The 19,544-nt window shown below is 34.0% G+C and overlaps 3 protein-coding genes, 6 non-coding genes and 1 pseudogene across 9 annotated transcripts; 2 read left to right on the top strand and 8 right to left on the bottom strand.

Moving 5' to 3' along the window:
- Positions 1–1,661: 1,661 nt before the first annotated feature.
- TRNAT-AGU lies at positions 1,662–1,735 on the bottom strand. The gene has a single exon. It is a non-coding gene; the product is annotated as a tRNA-Thr (tRNA).
- A 338-nt stretch (positions 1,736–2,073) lies between these two features.
- TRNAT-AGU lies at positions 2,074–2,147 on the bottom strand. Its single transcript has one exon. It is a non-coding gene; the product is annotated as a tRNA-Thr (tRNA).
- A 613-nt stretch (positions 2,148–2,760) lies between these two features.
- On the bottom strand, positions 2,761–2,834 carry TRNAT-AGU. Its single transcript has one exon. It is a non-coding gene; the product is annotated as a tRNA-Thr (tRNA).
- A 496-nt stretch (positions 2,835–3,330) lies between these two features.
- TRNAT-AGU lies at positions 3,331–3,404 on the bottom strand. The gene has a single exon. It is a non-coding gene; the product is annotated as a tRNA-Thr (tRNA).
- A 367-nt stretch (positions 3,405–3,771) lies between these two features.
- TRNAT-AGU lies at positions 3,772–3,845 on the bottom strand. Its single transcript has one exon. It is a non-coding gene; the product is annotated as a tRNA-Thr (tRNA).
- Positions 3,846–4,176: 331 nt separating this feature from the next.
- TRNAT-AGU lies at positions 4,177–4,250 on the bottom strand. Its single transcript has one exon. It is a non-coding gene; the product is annotated as a tRNA-Thr (tRNA).
- A 143-nt stretch (positions 4,251–4,393) lies between these two features.
- On the bottom strand, positions 4,394–7,094 carry LOC122586739 (galactoside 2-alpha-L-fucosyltransferase-like). The gene is made up of 2 exons (XM_043758728.1): positions 6,572–7,094; positions 4,394–5,986 (listed from the first exon to the last, which is right to left on the bottom strand). Exons 1-2 carry the CDS (start codon positions 6,834–6,836, stop codon positions 4,485–4,487), a joined length of 1,767 nt encoding a protein of 588 aa, XP_043614663.1. The 5' UTR covers positions 6,837–7,094; the 3' UTR covers positions 4,394–4,484.
- A 1,404-nt stretch (positions 7,095–8,498) lies between these two features.
- LOC122588277 (vesicle transport v-SNARE 13-like) lies at positions 8,499–9,597 on the bottom strand. Its single transcript, XM_043760392.1, has 4 exons — positions 9,469–9,597; positions 9,198–9,383; positions 8,749–8,880; positions 8,499–8,543 (listed from the first exon to the last, which is right to left on the bottom strand). The coding sequence occupies exons 1-4, from the start codon at positions 9,595–9,597 to the stop codon at positions 8,499–8,501; spliced, it is 492 nt and encodes a 163-aa protein (XP_043616327.1).
- Positions 9,598–12,082: 2,485 nt separating this feature from the next.
- Positions 12,083–13,570, top strand: LOC122588276 (annotated as a pseudogene).
- Positions 13,571–15,783: 2,213 nt separating this feature from the next.
- On the top strand, positions 15,784–17,651 carry LOC122586742 (probable xyloglucan 6-xylosyltransferase 5). The gene has a single exon (XM_043758731.1). The coding sequence runs from the start codon at positions 16,046–16,048 to the stop codon at positions 17,402–17,404; it is 1,359 nt and encodes a 452-aa protein (XP_043614666.1). The 5' UTR covers positions 15,784–16,045; the 3' UTR covers positions 17,405–17,651.
- The last annotated feature ends 1,893 nt before the right edge of the window (positions 17,652–19,544 follow it).

Genomic DNA, 19,544 nt, shown 5'->3' with positions numbered 1-19,544 from the left:
TAATAGATCTCTTAGTTGAGCAAAACAGCTACAATTTGTAATTATTGTAATGCTATAAACAATATATTTTAGACGAACACAAAAGATATATATTTAAAATAAAAAAATATTATATGGCAAAAATAAAGGTACTCGATTTATATATATAGGTTTTAGGTAAAATAAAACAAGTATTAATATAAAACATATAAAAAATAGGTTTTTCTACATTGATAATCACCGTCCATCATAAAAATTATCGTACATTAATTGATTCGTGAATCTTCGTGCATCAATTTAACAATGATCTAAGGGTCAAGATCTTGTCTTATTTGTTTTACTTTAATACTTATTTTACAATATCCAACCCTTATATATCTATATACATATCAAGTGTAAACTTAGGATAATATAATTACTTAAAAAATAATATAATTATTTTGATCTATCGTATATATACACAAACCTGCAATCTACTCGATCTTATGTACATTAACGAAGTAAAACCCAAAATTGTTTTCCACCAGCGTCATACGGTAGGATACGAATCATTTTCTTATTAATAAAAACACGGTTACATGTGTGGTGCAATCATAATTAAACACTTGTTGACCATTAATGGCAGTGCTTTTGTTAGACTTACGTTTGATATCAAAAGTTATTTCCTTATAGCTAAAGTGGACACTTTTAGAAATATATAGGAATATTCAAATTAAGATTGGACATTTGCAAGATTAGTTTTCGATTTTTAGTGGATAATTTCTTGAAAGTATATCAAAATGGATTAATACCCTCCACAATTTGCTTGATGCAATTATAGCAACCCACCAAATTAAAAAAAAAAGACCATATTGTTCTGTCTTTAACTAATAGCAACATTTTGTGCTCTACAATTTACATCAAATAAAATAGGATTTGCTAAATACAACCTTTAGGGCTGTATTTAAGGTGCTTAAATTATTTGTATAATTACCATAAAATTCAGAGAGTGACCTTTTAATATAGAAGGTGCAAATTTTTTATGCACGCTAAATACAACCTTTAGTGCTGCATTTAGCATTTCTCAATAAAATAAAATTATTTGTCCGAATTATCCTGAATACTGAACTAACACCCATGTCTTTAACTAATTTTCTTTCTTACTAAACTAATTATTCGTACATAAAAACTTAATTAAAAAAATATTTGTGACTGTGTTATACAAATTATTATACATCTCAAAATTTCAAAACAAAATTTAAAATAAGTGCACATACATGCATTAACTTATATAAGTGTTTTTACATAGTTCAACAAAGAAAAATACAACTAATGACATTGACGTCTTTGGCAAGATATAGTCAAGTAACGATGACGTATGGATAACGATTTATCTTTCTCGCTTTCGCACATTCTCCCGGGGATATAAGCATGTGGTCATGTAAATGGTCTCGTTGAGCATGAAAAACCTGTTTAAAGTTAGATATATACTATTTCATTCGAGCTATAGTTTAATACATTTTAAAACACTTTAACACTAATAGTTACCTCCAATTTACCAATGAGAATTTGATTGTAATTTCTAAAGCTGAATGTATTATGTATGTTTTAAAACTATAAATTAGCTGCAAAAGAAAAAGGCTAGAATGAATTAACTGATTCAGTCCTTGAGATGCCAAAAAAAAAAAAGTCAGAAAAGTAAATGCTTTCATTGAGAGTCGAACTCAAGACCTCCCGCTTACTAAACGGGTGCTCTAACCAACTGAGCTATGAAAGCAAGTTGATATTTGTTACTACTTTTTTTGTTTTGATTTTATGGTAGTCTATCACTTTTGAGTCCTGACCAAAAGAAGTGGATGACTAGATAAGGCAAATGGTGCACTCATATTTGGCTGCATATAGTACCTGAAACAATCCTACAATTTACTGTTCTAGCCTTCTAGCTACAAATTCAAAATAATGTAACATATCAGTAATGAGAAAATATGTATATGACATAGAATGTTGATAATGTTCTCCACAAGAGATGATCTGAAGTATGTGAAGCAAGGACTGAACTCAAACTGAACATTTAGAGTTTCGATTCCTAAGATTGAAAAAAATAACATACAAGATTGCTTTCATTGAGAGTCGAACTCAAGACCTCCCGCTTACTAAACGGGTGCTCTAACCAACTGAGCTATGAAAGCAAGTTGATATCCAACCCTGCATTCTCATTTCATTCAATGAAACTAGCACCGCAAACAAGGGAGGAGCCGGGTCCGAGGCGTAAATCATAATAAGACAAGATCATGCCTTATGGGTAAAAGCAGAGTTTAAATACATATTTATACGAACTTTACATCACTTTACACCAAAATTATGAAGAGAAAATTTGTTCAACAGGTTAAACTGCACCCTCTCGGGTGCATGTAGCTCTCTTGTGGTGCCTTCAACTGCACCCTCATGGGTGTATGTAGCTCCCTTGCATCGGATCAACTGCATCCTCTCAGGGTTGTATGTAGCTCCACTGCCACAAAATGTGGATAGCGGCAATACGGTGCATTGGTGTTATAGTATTGATCTGCATATTGTACCTGAAACAGGCCATTAAAGTTGGAGTTGTGATTCAGGCTACCATAGCATATCATAGAGAGGAATGTATATGATCTAGGAGGTTTAACAAGTTAGTGTTCTGGTAACTATTAACAAGGTTTTATTCATAGGAGATACTCTAAAGTCTAAAGTATGTGAAGCAAAGACTAGGCTGGAAGTGAATATTAATACTTTAAGTCCCTGACAGAAGAAGACATAAAAAATGTTTGCTTTCATTGAGAGTCGAACTCAAGACCTCCCGCTTACTAAACGGGTGCTCTAACCAACTGAGCTATGAAAGCAAGCTGATATATAATCCCTACACAAACTTTAGTTTTATCAAACTATCATTTCCCTCCACAAAAACTGGATTGGGTAGCAATGGTGTACCACACTCTTTTGTTGCATATTATATTACCTGAAACAATCCTACAAGACCATTACAGTTTCTAGCCATTGTTACAGATATAATAGGGAAACACGTAGAAGAATAAAGGTTTATAAAATATTATTGCTTCACATGGTTTCATATCTATAAAAGAAGCTCTAAAATTTAGAATTTGTGAAACAATGACGTACAACAGGAAACCACCACCAAGGTCTATTGGTTAGGCATCTTGATATCCTCACAAGAGATGTTAGGTTCAAGCCTCCCCATATTGGGGTGGCCATGAAAAAGTTCGGAAACGGTCACGAGGGAACCCCCCTGGTTACGCTTGCTTAATGATATACAATTATACATTGAGAATGATTGTTAAAAACTTCGGTCCCTGAGACATAGACGAAATAAAAAATGTTTGCTTTCATTGAGAGTCGAACTCAAGACCTCCCGCTTACTAAACGGGTGCTCTAACCAACTGAGCTATGAAAGCAAGCTGGTATAAAATCCCTACAATACCTTTAAGTTTGATCAAACTATCATCACTCTCCACAAGAAGTGGATAAGGATACAATGGTACTATGCTATGTTGCTATCTGAATAATCTACTTGAAACAGCCATACAAGATAAGTTCAATTCTAACTATAATCCCATATAGCATCACAATTCAATTGGCGTAAATATGTATATGAAATAAATTTGTGAGAACTTAATGCCAGGGTAAATCTGAGAACTTAATGCCAGGGTAAATCCTCAAAAGGTTATTCATAGGAGATGTTAGGTATCTGAAGCAATAACTACACTGGAAACAAGTATTAACAGTTTCAGTCCCCGAGACATAGACAAAATAAAAAATGATTGCTTTCATTGAGAGTCGAACTCAAGACCTCCCGCTTACTAAACGGGTGCTCTAACCAACTGAGCTATGAAAGCCAGCTTGATATATAATCCCTACACTACCTTTTAGTTTTATCAAACTATCATCACTCTCCACATGAAGTGGATAAGGATACTATGGTACTATGCTATCTGCATAATCTACTGAAACAGCCCTACAAGACAATTTTGGTTCTAACTATAATCCCATATAGCATCACAACTTGGGGTGAATATGTATATGAAATAGACTTCAACTTATTGCCAGGGTAAATCTTCAAAAGGTCATCCATAGGAGTAGACGTAGTTAAGTATCTGAAGCAAAATTACACTTGAAATAAATATTAACAGTTTGAGCCCCTGAAATAAAAAGGACATAAAAAATGATTGCTTTCATTGAGAGTCGAACTCAAGACCTCCCGCTTACTAAACGGGTGCTCTAACCAACTGAGCTATGAAAGCAAGTTGATATACATCCCTACACACCCTATAAATTTAATCAAAAATTCCCCATTCACGAAATACAGATAACGATGCAATGATGCAATGCTGTTTAGCTGCATATCGTACCTAAAACAACAGTTCTAGCTATATTAAGAATCAAGTTAAATCAGCAAACCGTGAATGTATTCTCATAACCACTAAAACATACATCAACAAAGATCTGTGGGAAAAAAAACTACAAAAAAGGTGGCCCTAAGCAATGCTTTCAGCAATTGGATTAACTAGTTTCAGACCCCAGTTCATGTCTTCACAGTGTCGGATATGGGGGACTACTGCACCAGTATCAATCCCGGTTCTCTTTTTGCAATCGAAAAAGGGTGGAGCATGGAAACAAGGCTCAATTGACATAGCACGGGTGCAGGCCGGATTCGGGGTTGTTTCATTTTCAGGTTTGTACAAGATCCATGGGTTCAAACCTCCAAGACTTTGAGCCACATAACCGAATGTTGACCATGAACTAGTGATTAGCTTATCGGTCAAACTCAGTAAGTACATTTCTGCCCATGCTTTCCTGTGATGCATCTTCTTTTCAGTTTGTTGATACCCTTCGTGGCTCGGTTGAGAAACTTGAATCACTTCCCCCGTCACTGTTGCATGTTCCCAGTACATATCTCTTATTTTTTCGAAATAACCTGAGCTTAGAGAAGTCAAAAGAACAGCTTTTGATTTTTGATTCTCAGGTGAGGTGATGAAAGATTCATTCGTGCTGATTTCCGGAAGTAAATTGTTGTCTAAAGAACACGCGAGAATTTGATCTAGTACATACTGAAACGGGCCAACCCGTGTATCAAAAACTCTGACCTGGATACCTATTCTTTCATCTGCTTGTGCTAAATAAGAATTATAGTACCTCGATATAAGCCCCCAAATGGGATTCGTGGGGAAGAATAAATACCTGCCTAAGAAATGGAAAACCGTTTCCTTGTTGGGGAACAGGTTATGGAGTTCTTGTTCAAAAGATGGCATTAAAAAAAGAGATGGAATGAAGTAATTATCGGATTTCATGATCACCCACGGTACATTTTGAAGAAAGCTTTGATCTTGATCACAAAAGAAAAGCTTATCATGATCATCATAATCATGGACCAGATGAAGATAAACATATGGTGATGATGATGATGACGATGAATTGTTCGACGTCTTTAACATATTACCAAAACACTCTGGGGATTTCTGATTCAAGCTCTTGAATTGATCAATTATTGGAAAATCGAGAGGAAGTAACCAGGAAGCTTCTGGAAAAGGTTCGCAGAAGAGATCATCTAAGTCAACTCCACGATCAACAAGCAAGACACGATCTGTTAAGAGTGCATAGAGAAACGCTGACCCCAAAGTCAAAATTCGGTTCCCAAGGCCACTGAAGGATACCCAAACCAGATAGTTACAGTCGTCATCTTTAGTGAGCTCACCGGACCTTAGTTTTGCTACAGTTCGGTTGTACGACTCTGTGTAGGGTCCACAACGTTTGTGAAGCACTTCATATCTCCTTAACCTAGAAATGAGGTAAGGAGAAGGTTTTAAGGGTGATTCTTTGCGGTATGATGCTACTTGGTACCTACTGAGGCAAGAATCTTCATCAAATAGACTAGAAAGTAGGCCATTAAGTAGCTTGTCATCATGTTCAAAACCTGAAGAATGTAGCTTCTTTTTGTGCTTCACAAATGATGCTAATGGATCATCTTCTTGACCTAAATCTAATACCCAAAAAAAGTGTTGTGAATAAAAGAGACCAATTACACAGCGAACTCTGCTACTAAAAAGAACTAAGATTTCACCACATGCTATACATCATATATTACGGCCAGTATGGAAGTAAAAGGTTAAGTGACTACTACTATATTACAGTAGTAATTTGGTATCGACAATTTACATTGTCCGTGTTTAAGTGAGTAATGGTAACATTCAATTATCACTCACTGCTTACAAATGGCGACTATTTTCTTGACGAATGATTTTACCTGGTTAACCAAAAAGGCAGTCATTTCTTACATGTTCCATCATGCCATAAATTCTATTACTACTTTTATTCTCATTTCAGGATCAAGCAAAGAAAACAGAAACTACAATCAATTTCATACCATTTTCAAAGACATAATAAAAATCATTTGACTTCTCCCAGTCGATTACGTCAATGCTTCATCTAGTTCATTAAAACCATAAAACCTTGTGGGGTATTTTGTATCACTAAATTTTTCTAAGACGTCAATAACATAGGGACACTTATTATGAGACGGAATGAGTATATATACAACATAATAAAAGTATATGTATATATATACCTCTGGGAGGGGCCATATCAAGAACCCTAGTAGCATCAGCAACATTCCATATGTTACTATCACTGTTTGGTGAAAAATCCTTGAAAATGACAGAAATTGAAAACAAAACAGAAAGACCCATCAAGCAAACAATAAAACCCCCCATTAATTTCAAAGGATTCACCCCAAATTTGTTGGGTTGATCATGAGCTACGACGTCGTTTTCAAGATCCGGAATGTTGGGTGGATCACTTGGATTTTTGTGTAATCTTCTCATATCCACCATATGGGTATGCAAGAAACGAAAGTCAAAAGGGTTGACTTATTGAAAAACTTCTTGCTTTTTGATTGCAAGTGGCGGAAAAATGGTTAACTGTGTGTGTAAAAGGTGAAAGTGTGTGTTTTTGTTTGATGGATTGATTGCAAGTATTGTTGTTTAATGATGATGACGATGGGTGTGTTGAATTGTATTGGCAGCACGATGTACATATGATCAGAGGTTGTCGGTGGTGACATCTTTCGGCGTAGTTGTTTACTAGTTTGAATCGATAGGTTTAAGAAATTTCAGATTTAGCCCAAACTTGTAAAGAAAAAGAAAAGGTAAATACAAGAAATATAAACAAGTGGCCCAAAATTAAGTGTCTTAATTATCATGAGAGTTATAAATAAACTGAACAAATAAAAAAAAAAAGTTTAGAATAATGCTAGGATCACAAACAAATTATAAACACATTTGTGGCAACTAAGATGTACCAATTACATCTAAAACTATCATTTCTAGAAAAATTAATACAAACTTAACGATAGATGCTGGAAATTATGTATCAACCCAAATTTTAAGAAATTCAACTTTACTTTTCTCGTAATTCAAGGGGGTGGTGGCTATAAACAAATATAGCTTACCTATGTATAATATTGCCTGTAAACATTTTAAGATTCATACAAATCCTAACTTGATTAAGGAAGTAGTCGAGGCGTATAGTGTCGATAAGTGTGTTGTGATTTGTGAATATGAAAAATTGCAAGATTCTTTTGAATTTGTGTGAGGCTAATATTGGGGATGAGGGGACAAGGGGTTGTTGTGAGACGGGTCGGGTTGATGAAGGGTTGAAGTTGATGGAGGAGATAAGGGTGGTGGGTTGTTATCCGGATATGGTGACGTTTGTTAAGTTGGTTAAAGCCTTAAAGGGTTTTGTGATTTGGGTAAGGTTGAAAATGCTTATAGGTTGTTTGAGGTTGTCGATGGACAAGGGTGTTTAGCGAATGTTGTTACATATCGCCATTGCTGGATGGCTATTGTCGGCTATTGTAGCGAGTTGTTCAAGAGGTTGTGTTTAAAGGAACAATGTGTGCATCTAAGAGCACTTTCACTGTAAATCTCAAATTCTCGTCTTTACTTTAACATGATGCATCTCTGTATCCTTCACCATATTAATACTCCATCTGCCTCAAGAAAATTGCACAAAAACAAAGTAATTATTCATCTATATCAAGACATTCAATCTATATGGGATAATGGTTCGTTTCCATAGATGTGAACATGTAGATGGCATCTATTATCGTAAAATGCAGGAAAAAGTTCAATCAATTTGGGATGTAGATTAAGATTTTACACGTTATGTATGATCTCTTGGCCTAACAGCAAACATGAAAAGTTATGTTATTAATCTGGTTGTCCGTTATATATAGCTCTTAAGATTATGACTTCGGATATAGGAATTCTTATGCCTGTAGATAGATGCAATATTGAATGTTGTTAGAGTTTGACTATGCAATCAAGAAACCAGATATATGTAGGTTAGCATTTAGTTTGAGCTCTTAGTAATATGGATAAAATTTACATTCGATTTATATCAACCCCTAAATTCTTTGACAATGATATAGGTTGATTTACAAAATAAGGTTGATAACGGAGGCAATGTTCAGTTCGTATTTTTTGACATACCACTCAAATTTTTGTTGCTCCTTCAGCATTATCTTTCACTCCATGGAGCTGCAAAACATACATTGACACGTTTATAACCTTTGTTTAGGAGACAAAATGCATAAAACAAAAGGTAATTAAAATCATGTGTACAAACCTGACATAAGGTTCTATCACATAAACTCAAAGCAATATCGGGGAAAAAAACTTACACTAACAAAACACTTTAAAACAAGCACAAGTGAATGATCGAGTTAGATAAGAAGGAACCTACAGTGGTATTTGCAAGCTGCAGAGGCTTATGTCCTGTTTCTAGCAAATTTCTAGTGCTAACTTTGATTCTCTGAATGGACCTTTTTAAGTTCTTAGTTGAAGTTGCGAGTCTTCCTCCTAGAGCAGCAGACCCCTGTTTCATCATTATCTAGTAACCAAACATTGATATGGCAAGGGACAAACTTATAAAGCTCCATAATTTATAACACACATAGTTTTTATTTGACAGGTGTTGCTTTGTGAATCATAAAGTTGAACAATCTTTTTCTTGTTGTGTATAATGATCATTTCTGGAGAAAGAGTTGATGTATTATTCTTTAACAAACAGGTTATATAGAAAACACAGTGTGTCAACTGTCAAATGTTCTTATAGCTAAACTGAAACACATTGCATTCATTTTGCCAATGTTGGAAACATGTAACAGAATGATACTTAATAATGAAAAGAACCTGTATTGTGTTGGAGCCTCCCGATCCCAACAATTCAGCCCGAGCCTGATTAGTATTACTTGAACCAAGTCTTTTCAATTCAGTTTTCAGATTGCTAAGGTCATTTCCATGCTTGCATATCTTTTCACGCAGTGTAGCTTTCATAGAGGGTTGCACACTCCTAGTCTCAAGATCCATTTTATGCATCTATAGAACAAAAATACCATTTAAGAAGCATATAACCAATAAAAACTAAGAGGAAACCATGCAAAACCAGAGATTGTTGCATCACCAGAGCCTCGACCTCTTTCATTTCTCCTGCAATTTCTGAAACTCTCTTTTTCTTCTCCTCTGAAATGCAAGGTGTTTGTTTATTATCAAAATAAGAGAATGTCTTAAATATAAAGAATAATTTCTCCATTATATATTACCAGATATATTTCAACATTTATTTATGTGAGAACTCTACATGAATTCATTATGTTGTTTTGGGCGGCAGCAGCATAGCAAAGACATGAAAACCTTATCATGGCATAACATTGGCCAAATTTGTTCAACTAGGATACGGCAGTTGAGACTTTGCAGATTATATACTATTTTAAATGCGCTAAGTGCATCTAAATTTATCAAACTAATCAAATATTGACATTGTGTATGTTATACTTGCAAACCTTCATTTGGTATGTATGAAACTTAAAATCTTGCTATTATATAGAGTAGTTCATGTCTGGCATGTTATAAAATATAATCCGGCGACATGACACAAGCTTGTATAATATGGCAACTTATATGGCTGTCACAACCGCCTAAGATTAGCGATTACTTGATACATTTTGGGGCATTCAACTCCTATTTCAAATGAATAAAATTTGAAAGGTCAAATGAGAAAATGTAGGACTTAAAACCCAAACTTATATACCCACGCATACTTCAAACGATAACTACACAAATCATGTGAACCCGGCGTGTAAATATTGTTGAAATGTTCAAATGAGACCAAAAAAAATATAAATTTGAAACATTTTTAACTTCTAAATGATGCAAATCATGTGAACCCGGGTTGTCTCTTTTCACATGTGAATTAACACTAAATTGGATAGTTTTCGTAGTTCTTGATCTTTTTTTTGGTACTCATCAAAACCGTTCATTATACATGATATATATATGTATATATAAATGCAGTTTAAATAGAAATAGAAACAGTTGAAATCAACAAAAGATGATACATTACCTTCAGTAAAAACCCTAGCAGACATACACTTGCCCGATAAATCCGTAAAAAGCTCGCAAAATTCGCGCTCATATCCTTCGAAAACCGCACTCATTTATCTTTCTTCGCCATCAAAATCCTGATTCAAAATCCATCAATTTACTCATACTATTTCTTAAACTAAAATTTAACTTTTAATTGATGATTAATTGACAAAAACCATTGTCTTGCTAACTATATGATGATTAATTGACAAAAACAGATAGTTAACAGAAAATGAACAAAATCATAAAGAAATAATTGATTACCGGTAAGTGATTTTATTCGCCGGAAATTGAACGGAAAGTATCGCCGTGATTTGACTGATATTCGTGAAAGCGCCAAATGAATGTTTATTTGAAAGAATTTATATATTTTATTTATTTCTTTGAACAAATAATGTATCTATGTTGAGTTAATACCCAAAATGGTGTATTTGGAAAAAGTAATTACCAAAATGGTGTACTTTTAAAAATATTTGTTAAAATGGTGTTTTTCTAAAAATTATTTACCAAAATGGTGTTTTTTAAAATTTTTGATTATTTTGCTTAAAAAACTAGATTTTACTAATTTACCATCTTTAATAGACCATTAAAACTTAAAAACTTGAAACCAAACTAAAATTTAACCAATATATTTAAGAACTTATCATAGAAATAAATTTTAATATTTTGTGATATAACGATAATCGATCAACGTAAAAAAATAAAATCTAAAATATGATACATATTAATGTATCATTCTCTTTTTAGTTCTATAGATAATTAGTAATCTCAGATTACAACATTCTACCAAAAAATATTAATCTAAATATATAATAAAGGGAAAAATCCATAAAAATCAATATTTTTACCAAAAATTCCTAATAGGTTCCACTTAATAGATGAAAATTAAATAAGTTCCTTTTAATAAAAATTTAGTGTAAAAAGGTTACTTTTTATGAATTTTCTATATAATAAAAAACAACAAATTAAAGAACGCAACGTAATTTCTGTTTGATTTGTAAATAAAATTTGAATTGAACAAAAGTAAGTTAGCTTTTTATTAATAGAACAAAAAGTTCATAACATATGTTTTTTCAAGGACAATGACTACTTTAAAAAATTGGTTTCAAACTTTTAAGTTTTAATGGTCTAGTAAAGATGGTAAAATAAATAAAATTTAACTTCTAAGTAAAATAATACAAAACTTATAAAAACACCATTATGGTAAATAATTTTGAAGAAAACACCATTTTAGCAAATATTTTTAAAAGTATACCATTTTGGTAATTATTTTATCCAAACACACCATTTTGGGCATTAACTCATCTATGTTAGTATCATAGTATGTATATTCCAAGTTACTAGAAATTGACACTATTGCCGCTTAAATTTTCAATCTTCCAAAGTTACCCCTATACTTGTGAAATAAATAAGAAAACTATATATTCGAATTTTTGGTTTCTTTTTCTTTCGGAAGGCACAAATAAAATAAAGTTGGAATTGAGTTTGCAGTGTCTGGAGATTTAATAGAAATCGAGGGTATTTTATCAAGGATTGATGATAATTTTACATAAAGGATTGGATTTTTGGAAGTTTGTGATTGTGCACAAGGTGTTCGATGAAATGTCTCAAAGAGTGTTGGATTGTTTATATATGTTTGGGTGATTTTATTCATGGATATGAAGGCTTTGTGGCAACCCAAATGGGGGAATATTGGCATGTTAAACGTAAGGTGTTTTCTATTATGTAACTACTCGACATCAAGCGATGTTGAAAAGTTATGTGATGTTGTTTCTCATGGGGTTGGTAGTTTAGATGATTTAGAAGCAAGTCTTGACGACCTCAAGGTTTCTTGCTGCTCGTCGGTTGTGACCCAAGTGCTTGATTTTAGTAAGAGAGACGCACCGGTGAGACGGCTGCTTAGATTCTTTTCATGGTCAGAAAAACATGTTAATGTCAGGCTGGAAGATAAAGACTATAATCATGCTATTAGAGTGTTTGCAGAGAAGAAAGATTTTTTAGCGTTAGATATGCTGATCTCGAATTTTGGTAAAGAAAATAGGGTGATGGAGAGCTCGACATTTGGTATTGTAGCCGAGTCGTTGGTTAAACTAGGAAGAGTGGATGAAGCATTGGGTGTTTTCAAGAACTTGGATAAATTAGGGTGCCCTCAAGATAGTACAACCGTTACTGCATAGTTTTTGCTTTATGCTCAAAAGGACATGTCAAAAGAGCAGAGGGGGTCATTTATCACCATAAAGATAAGATCTCTAGTGCGAAACTGAAACATCTCATTTACAGAAATCTACTTCACGGATGGTCTATGCAAGAAAATGTCAAAGAGTTGAGACGAATCTTAAAGGACATGAAAGGTGCAGGAATCAATCCAGACCTATTCTGCTACAACACGTTTCTCAAATGTCTTTGCAAGAAAAGCTTGAAGTTTAATCCTTTTGGGTTTGTTCCTGAAGCATTGAATGTTATGATCGAGATGCGAACATATGCAATTGCACCAACTACTGTAAGTTATAATATATTGCTATCTTGTCTTGGTAGAACTAGAAGAGTTAAAGAATCTCTTCAGATTCTTGACACAATGAGAAAAGCATGGTGTTCTCCTGATTGGGCGAGTTATTATCTTGTCGCATGAGTTTTGTATTTAACTGGACGATTTGGTAAAGGTAAGCAAATGGTTGATCAGATGATTGAAGACGGTTTAGTCCCTGAACGCAAGTTCTACTATGACTTAATTGGTATTCTTTGTGGGGTCTGGAGGGTTAATTATGCTCTTGAGTTATTTGATTTAATGAAGAACAACTCATTAGGTGGGTATGAAACAGTTTATGACCTGCTGATACCAAAGCTCTGCAGAAACGGTGACTTTGAGAAGGGCAAAGAGCTTTATGAGGAGGCAATAGCCATGGGTCTCACCCTTGAGTGTTCTAGTGATGTGTTGAACCCTTTGATCACTATTAAGCCCAACAAGAAAATTGGAAGATACAATTTGTGTTTCAGAAACCCCGAAACAAAAAACTGTCAGAAAATTGAAGCCTGTAACAAATTTGAAAAAGGGGAAGAAGTTATTTATTGCCAAAAAGAATGGTAAGAAGATGATGCTGCTTAAGAAGATCAAAAGGAAAGGAGCTCGGCCTTTCCCTTGATTGTAAGTGTATACATCCATTAATTCATGGCCTTTTTTTGGTATGTTTTGTACTTGTTATTTTACTATTACTACTCTATGCATTAGTTAACAGTCATTTGTTCATTCTCATCCATTTGACAATGCATTCACTAATCATACTAGTCAATACAGACCTTCATTGACGTTTTAGTCATATGACTTTTTAGTCATATGACTTTTTAGTCATACATCAAGCTATTTGAAGAAAAACCTTTTGGTTGTAATGGTAAAAAGCTTTATAATGACTTTTTTTTATATAAAAAAAAGTCTTTCATGAACCCATGGTTAGAAATGCTCTTAGTAGGAAACTACGGGAACATGTTTGAAAAGTCAACCAAAATGGGATTCACTTTAATGAATTATTGTTAGGTATAACTTTAAAGTAATGATGATATTTGTGTATATAGTACCCACCCATTTATATCGTATAGTTAGGTTAAACTTCAAAGTCATCATGTCTGTGACATGGTCCTTGTTATACTATAATAGATAGGTGCCCGCGCGTTGCAACGGTACCATTTAAAAAAGGATAGTTAAGTGTGGTGATGATGGATACGAAAGGCGATGGTCGGGTTGTCGGTGATGATGGACACTGTTATACTGGAAAGTGAGAGCATGAAAGAAAATGAGACAAAGAAGTGGTGTGAAGTGAACATGTGTTACTTATTTTAGGGTTAGGGGTAATTTACGGATATTGTAAAAAGTGCTTAAAGTTTTAAACCTTATTCTTTTTATAAGGGTTTATAGATGAGCAGAAACTCATGGCTTAAATTCATGAAAGATAATATTTCTTGGCATTTGTATGATAATTCAAGACTATACTATAAATTTAGTCCATGTGATACTTAAAAGATAATGCATTGGGTCCCTAGAACAATACATACAAGAACTGGTCTTAAAATAATTTTTTTTTTAGGGTATTGATAATTGGTATGATTTTACGGCTTTGAGGCCAATCAATAATAGATAATTGATGCATTTGAACTTATACCTTATTATTAAGAAATTCTAACACTCTATTTGTATCTAATCGTATCAATGACAATTGACAAGCTTAAAAATGATCGATCTTTATCAAAATCCTTGATATGTCTCCAAAACTTTCCCCCGCTTCGTTCTTCTAAAAAGCCTATGATGACATGTGTATTGGATAAAAACTTTTATTCGATGTTGTAAATCTTTTTGTACACAAGGTTATTGTTAATCTCTTTATTACCAAATAATTCAAAGTAAAACACCATTGAACTTACTACTTATATGTTGGATATCAATTTAAATACTGTAATAGATTGAGCATAGATAAAAGGTATTAAAGCTACGATTGTAGCCTAATGTGGATGGGCGGTTTTACTTTAGTGACCCGTGGTTAATTCAATTAGCATAAATTACATCGTTCAATTAGAAGATGAACGTAGTTGGGTTAGCGTGTGACATTGCATTATTTTTACACATTTTAATTTAACATTCTAGTATTGATTCAACATTCTAAACATTCCAACTGAAGCCGAATGGTATGAGAAGAAGATCAAGGTTTAATCTTTTAACATTCCCCATTAAAAAAAAATTATAGGAATAAAAACTTTATAATTTTCTTTTTTTAAAAGCAACAACGGATAAATGGCTAACAACGGTCGATTCGATTTTGTTTTTTATGTATTAGATGAGTATAACATTGCTAAGATCTCTAACTACATTTACATGTAATAAGATTCGAACATAAGCCTACGAAAGTAAAAAACACACTTTGAAAACCTCTAATGACTAGGCTTAACACCCCAATGCCAACTTTCTAAACTTTTGTTTGTATAATATCATCCTATCGAAATATAACTCACGCGTAACCATCCTCAAAGTGACAGCTGTTTAAATACTGCATAGTCAAACACCAGTTAAGTTAGGTTAACAAGAAGCTACATGACATGTAAAAGATTAACGCGTTTACCGCAACAAACCAAAATACGAGTATCCAAAATCCACCCCCATTATAAACACCTTTTTTCCACTCTCCTAGGCCCTAGCTACATTCTTCTTTACCAGACCAAATCTTCATTACATCATTGCATAATTTAAAACAATACATACATAATAGTATTATTCTGTATCTACAAGTCTAAACAATACATATATCATACCTACACACATAATATTATTCGATATTTATAATATTCTTTATTTTATGAACAATTTATTATACTATCTACACACACTGACAACAAACACATACACATACAGTCGGTGCTTCATTCGCATCTAAAAATTACCATTTTCTTCGTATAATTACTCTCTCCCACGTTCTAAAAACCCATTAAAAAGATTTTTATTACAATCAATCGATCATGCAAGATTCAATCTTTGCCACTACCCTATCACTATTTCCTTAATTCATAAACACCCACAATCTCTCTAAAACCCCTTTTTGGGCTTTACATAAAAATTTCCAAGATTTAGAATCATTATGGGCCAAGAAGGAGCTCAAAAAAGAGGTAATAATTCAACTTTACCGACAACCACCACACCCAACGGCGGTTCCCGGAGCAGCAGGTCACTCCTCCGTGGCGGCGGCAACCGTCAGATCCATAAAACCCTGAACAATATCAAGATCACTATTCTTTGTGGGCTTGTTACAATTCTTGTCCTACGTGGCACTATTGGTTTTGGGTCATTATCTTCAGATAATGATCAAGATGACCAAGCTATTATTGAAGAAACGAATCGGATCTTAGCCGAGATCCGATCCGATGTTGACCCGGAGGACCCGGAAGGTAACCAAGATCAGTTTACTAATTTAAGTCTTAATGATACTTATTCACTTGGTGCAAAGATTAGTAATTGGGATGAAGAAAGAAGTTTATGGCTAAGTAGAAATCAAGATTTCCCTAATAGAGTTAATGGTAAAGATAGAATCTTGCTTGTTACTGGGTCCCCACCAAATCCTTGTGATAATGCTATTGGTGATCATTATTTGTTGAAATCCATTAAGAATAAGATTGATTATTGTAGGATTCATGGGATTGAAATTGTGTATAATATGGCCCATTTGGATAAGGAGTTATCCGGGTATTGGGCCAAATTGCCGTTGATTCGACGCTTGATGTTGTCTCATCCCGAAGTCGAATGGATTTGGTGGATGGATAGTGATGCATTGTTTACGGATATGGTGTTTGAGCTTCCGTTGGCTAAGTATAAGGATCATAATATGGTTATTCATGGGTATCCTGATTTGTTGTTTAATCAGAAATCTTGGATTGCTTTGAATACGGGTAGTTTTTTGTTTAGGAATTGTCAATGGTCGTTGGATTTGCTTGACGTTTGGGCTCCTATGGGTCCAAAAGGGCCGGTTCGTGAAGAAGCAGGCAAGATTCTGACTGCTAATTTGAAAGGAAGGCCTGCATTTGAAGCTGATGATCAATCGGCTTTGATTTATTTACTGATCACAAAGACAGAATGGATGGAAAAGGTTTTTATTGAGAATTCGTTTTTTCTTCATGGGTATTGGGCCGGTTTGGTTGATAGATATGAAGAAATGATGGAGAAGTATCATCCCGGTTTGGGTGATGAAAGATGGCCTTTTGTTACACATTTTGTGGGTTGTAAGCCTTGTGGTAGTTATGGGGATTACCCGGTGCAGAGGTGTTTGAGTAGTATGGAGAGAGCGTTTAATTTTGCGGATAATCAAGTGTTGAAGTTATATGGTTTCAGACACAGAGGACTTTTGAGTCCTAAAATCAAGAGGATCAGAAATGAAACAGTGACTCCATTGGAGTATGTAGATCAGTTTGATATTCGGCATTCAGCTCAAGTGACCACCAACTGAACTCAACCATCATTGTTGTCAACAGGTTATGATGACGATGATCTTTAGTGTTCTTTTTTTTTTATGGGTTTTGAGTTATAAACAAGTTATAGTTTAAATTCATTTATTTACCACTGTATTTGATTTGGTTCAAAACAATGTAGAATTCTTTTGTTAAAATTTACTACATAGTCTTCAATACTTTTTGGAGTAATCCAATCATGAACTCTTTCTTGTAGATACTTATAAGTTTTGAGTTTGTTCCCAATAGTTTAACTTTTAAGTTATAACTACTGTAGTATGTTATGATCCTTAATTTGGCAACCATAACATTCTGATAATTCAGAAATAGCTTTATAGCTTGTGTGATTGGGCACATTTTAGTACGCAGTTTATGGATAGTTTTACATAATCCAGTAAGAAGGGAAGAAAACGTCTGCAGTTATCTACGGAGTATCAAAAAGCCTGTGATATGAGATTGCATTGAGATGATATTATCTCATCAAAAAGCCTTGATGTGTTCAAGCTTTTTTGGCATATTTCATTTGTTGATTGATTCGGTTTATTCGCTAGCACTTTGAATGTGGTTTCTTTGAATATATCTTGGGAAATTTAGGTGTCGTTTGGTTCCCAAAATGTATAGCAATTTGGTGGAATGAAATTTCAGTTTTCTTCTTTATCCTCATGGGTTAACATAGAAAATTCTAAATTTCATTTCACTAAATTCTCATACATTCTAGGAACGTAAAGGGTCCCTTAGAAGTTGAAATTATTCCACTTTACGAACAGTCATGAAATGACTTGAGCTATCTTTCCGGTGTTGGATAAAAGTAAGTGATTATAAATTGTCGTTGAATTTCAAATTTGTAACCCCAAGAATGTTGGAGATGGTAAAGATAAAACAAAAGTCAAGTCCTTTTGGAAGATGGCTTTGATGGTAATAATCAGTCATTAGAAAAGCATGCATCATCTGTTGGCTATCTTCCAAAGAAACTGATAAGCAATGTATAACCAAGAGTTGGAGGATGCTGCCTGGGTGGTCTGCCGTCTACCTCGGTGTGTGTTTGACGAGGGGTGAATTCTGTGTCATCGGTGTTGGTTTATTTTTTAAATTGCTATTCGCGCACAGTGGTCTCAGGGTTTCTAGGGGAAGATGAAATGATTACGAGGGTAAAAGCAATATGCCCTTGGTGAGATGAAAAAATGATGACATTGATCAGACATCCATGTTCGTCTTGGCTCGGTTTAACCATGCCTCGTAAGGGTTAGTGTTCTACTTGCACTGGTGGTGTTGACCTTTCCTCCATGTGAATCTACTAATGATCCCAGTTTAAGAATCTCTGTCATAATGACAAGATCTAGATCACATCTATTTATTTTTCTTTCTCCGATATAATTAAAGTACGACTATTAGGTAGTACAACATTCAAGGATATACAGTAATGAAACAATCTGTGTACCGTTTTACAAGGTTTTCAACTTTTCATGAATATACTTGGGTAAATTTTTGGTGAAAAAAGAATAATCTATCATACTAGAAACAATAATAACATTACAGAGCTAATTCAATCTCTCTATGTAGTTCAAAAATAAACAACATAGTGAGTTAACGTATGATTGAATACAACCAGTTGATTCGTATCTATATCTGGGCAAATTGAGAAGGAAAATAAAAGTAAACTATAATTTCAATTTATAACAATAAAGTGGAGTATGTATCACATTACGTTCTAATATGTTTTTATGCTTATGTGGACGATACGTATACAACTAAAATTAGCTCATTTTTTTTCCTTTTTATCAAGTGTCATAATCTTATTGTTTGAATGATCATTAGGAGAATTATTTATTTTACATATATATAATTACCTTTTTATGTAACTTACCCTAATATCTATATACTAAGATTGGACACAAGACAACTATGGTAAAGGAATTCAGGTTGTCTTATTTTGGAAGTCACTTACCCCTCTTGTGGAGCACTATACTCAAAGTTTGAAGGTCACCTTGTTTTAAGTTTGCAGTATCACAGCTAGGTATTATGGTGTCATTAGCCGTGTTAAGTGATAATGGGTGCGAGGGTAAAAGGAACAAAAGGCCGTCTGAGGTGCAACCAGAAAAGCAGATCAAGGCCACACAATGCCGTGATCGAGGTGAGGAA

Source organism: Erigeron canadensis, chromosome 2 (genome assembly GCF_010389155.1).
Source record: "Erigeron canadensis isolate Cc75 chromosome 2, C_canadensis_v1, whole genome shotgun sequence".
In the NCBI taxonomy this organism is placed as follows: Eukaryota; Viridiplantae; Streptophyta; class Magnoliopsida; order Asterales; family Asteraceae; genus Erigeron; species Erigeron canadensis.
Note: the sequence above shows the minus strand (reverse complement) of the source record. Positions and strands in the feature narration are given on the sequence as shown.

Excerpts from the sequence above, each read along its gene's own strand:
- LOC122586739 (XM_043758728.1), bottom strand. The coding sequence starts at position 6,836 with ATGGTGGATATGAGAAGATTACACAAAAATCCAAGTGATCCACCCAAC. Across the intron at positions 5,987-6,571 it reads TGATATGGCCCCTCCCAGAG|ATTTAGGTCAAGAAGATGAT; the intron begins GTATATATATAC and ends TTTGGGTATTAG.
- LOC122588277 (XM_043760392.1), bottom strand. The coding sequence starts at position 9,597 with ATGGAGAAATTATTCTTTATATTTAAGACATTCTCTTATTTTGATAAT. Across the intron at positions 9,384-9,468 it reads TGAAAGAGGTCGAGGCTCTG|ATGCATAAAATGGATCTTGA; the intron begins GTGATGCAACAA and ends TTTGTTCTATAG. Across the intron at positions 8,544-8,748 it reads TGCAGCTTGCAAATACCACT|CTCCATGGAGTGAAAGATAA; the intron begins GTAGGTTCCTTC and ends TATGTTTTGCAG.
- LOC122586742 (XM_043758731.1), top strand. The coding sequence starts at position 16,046 with ATGGGCCAAGAAGGAGCTCAAAAAAGAGGTAATAATTCAACTTTACCG.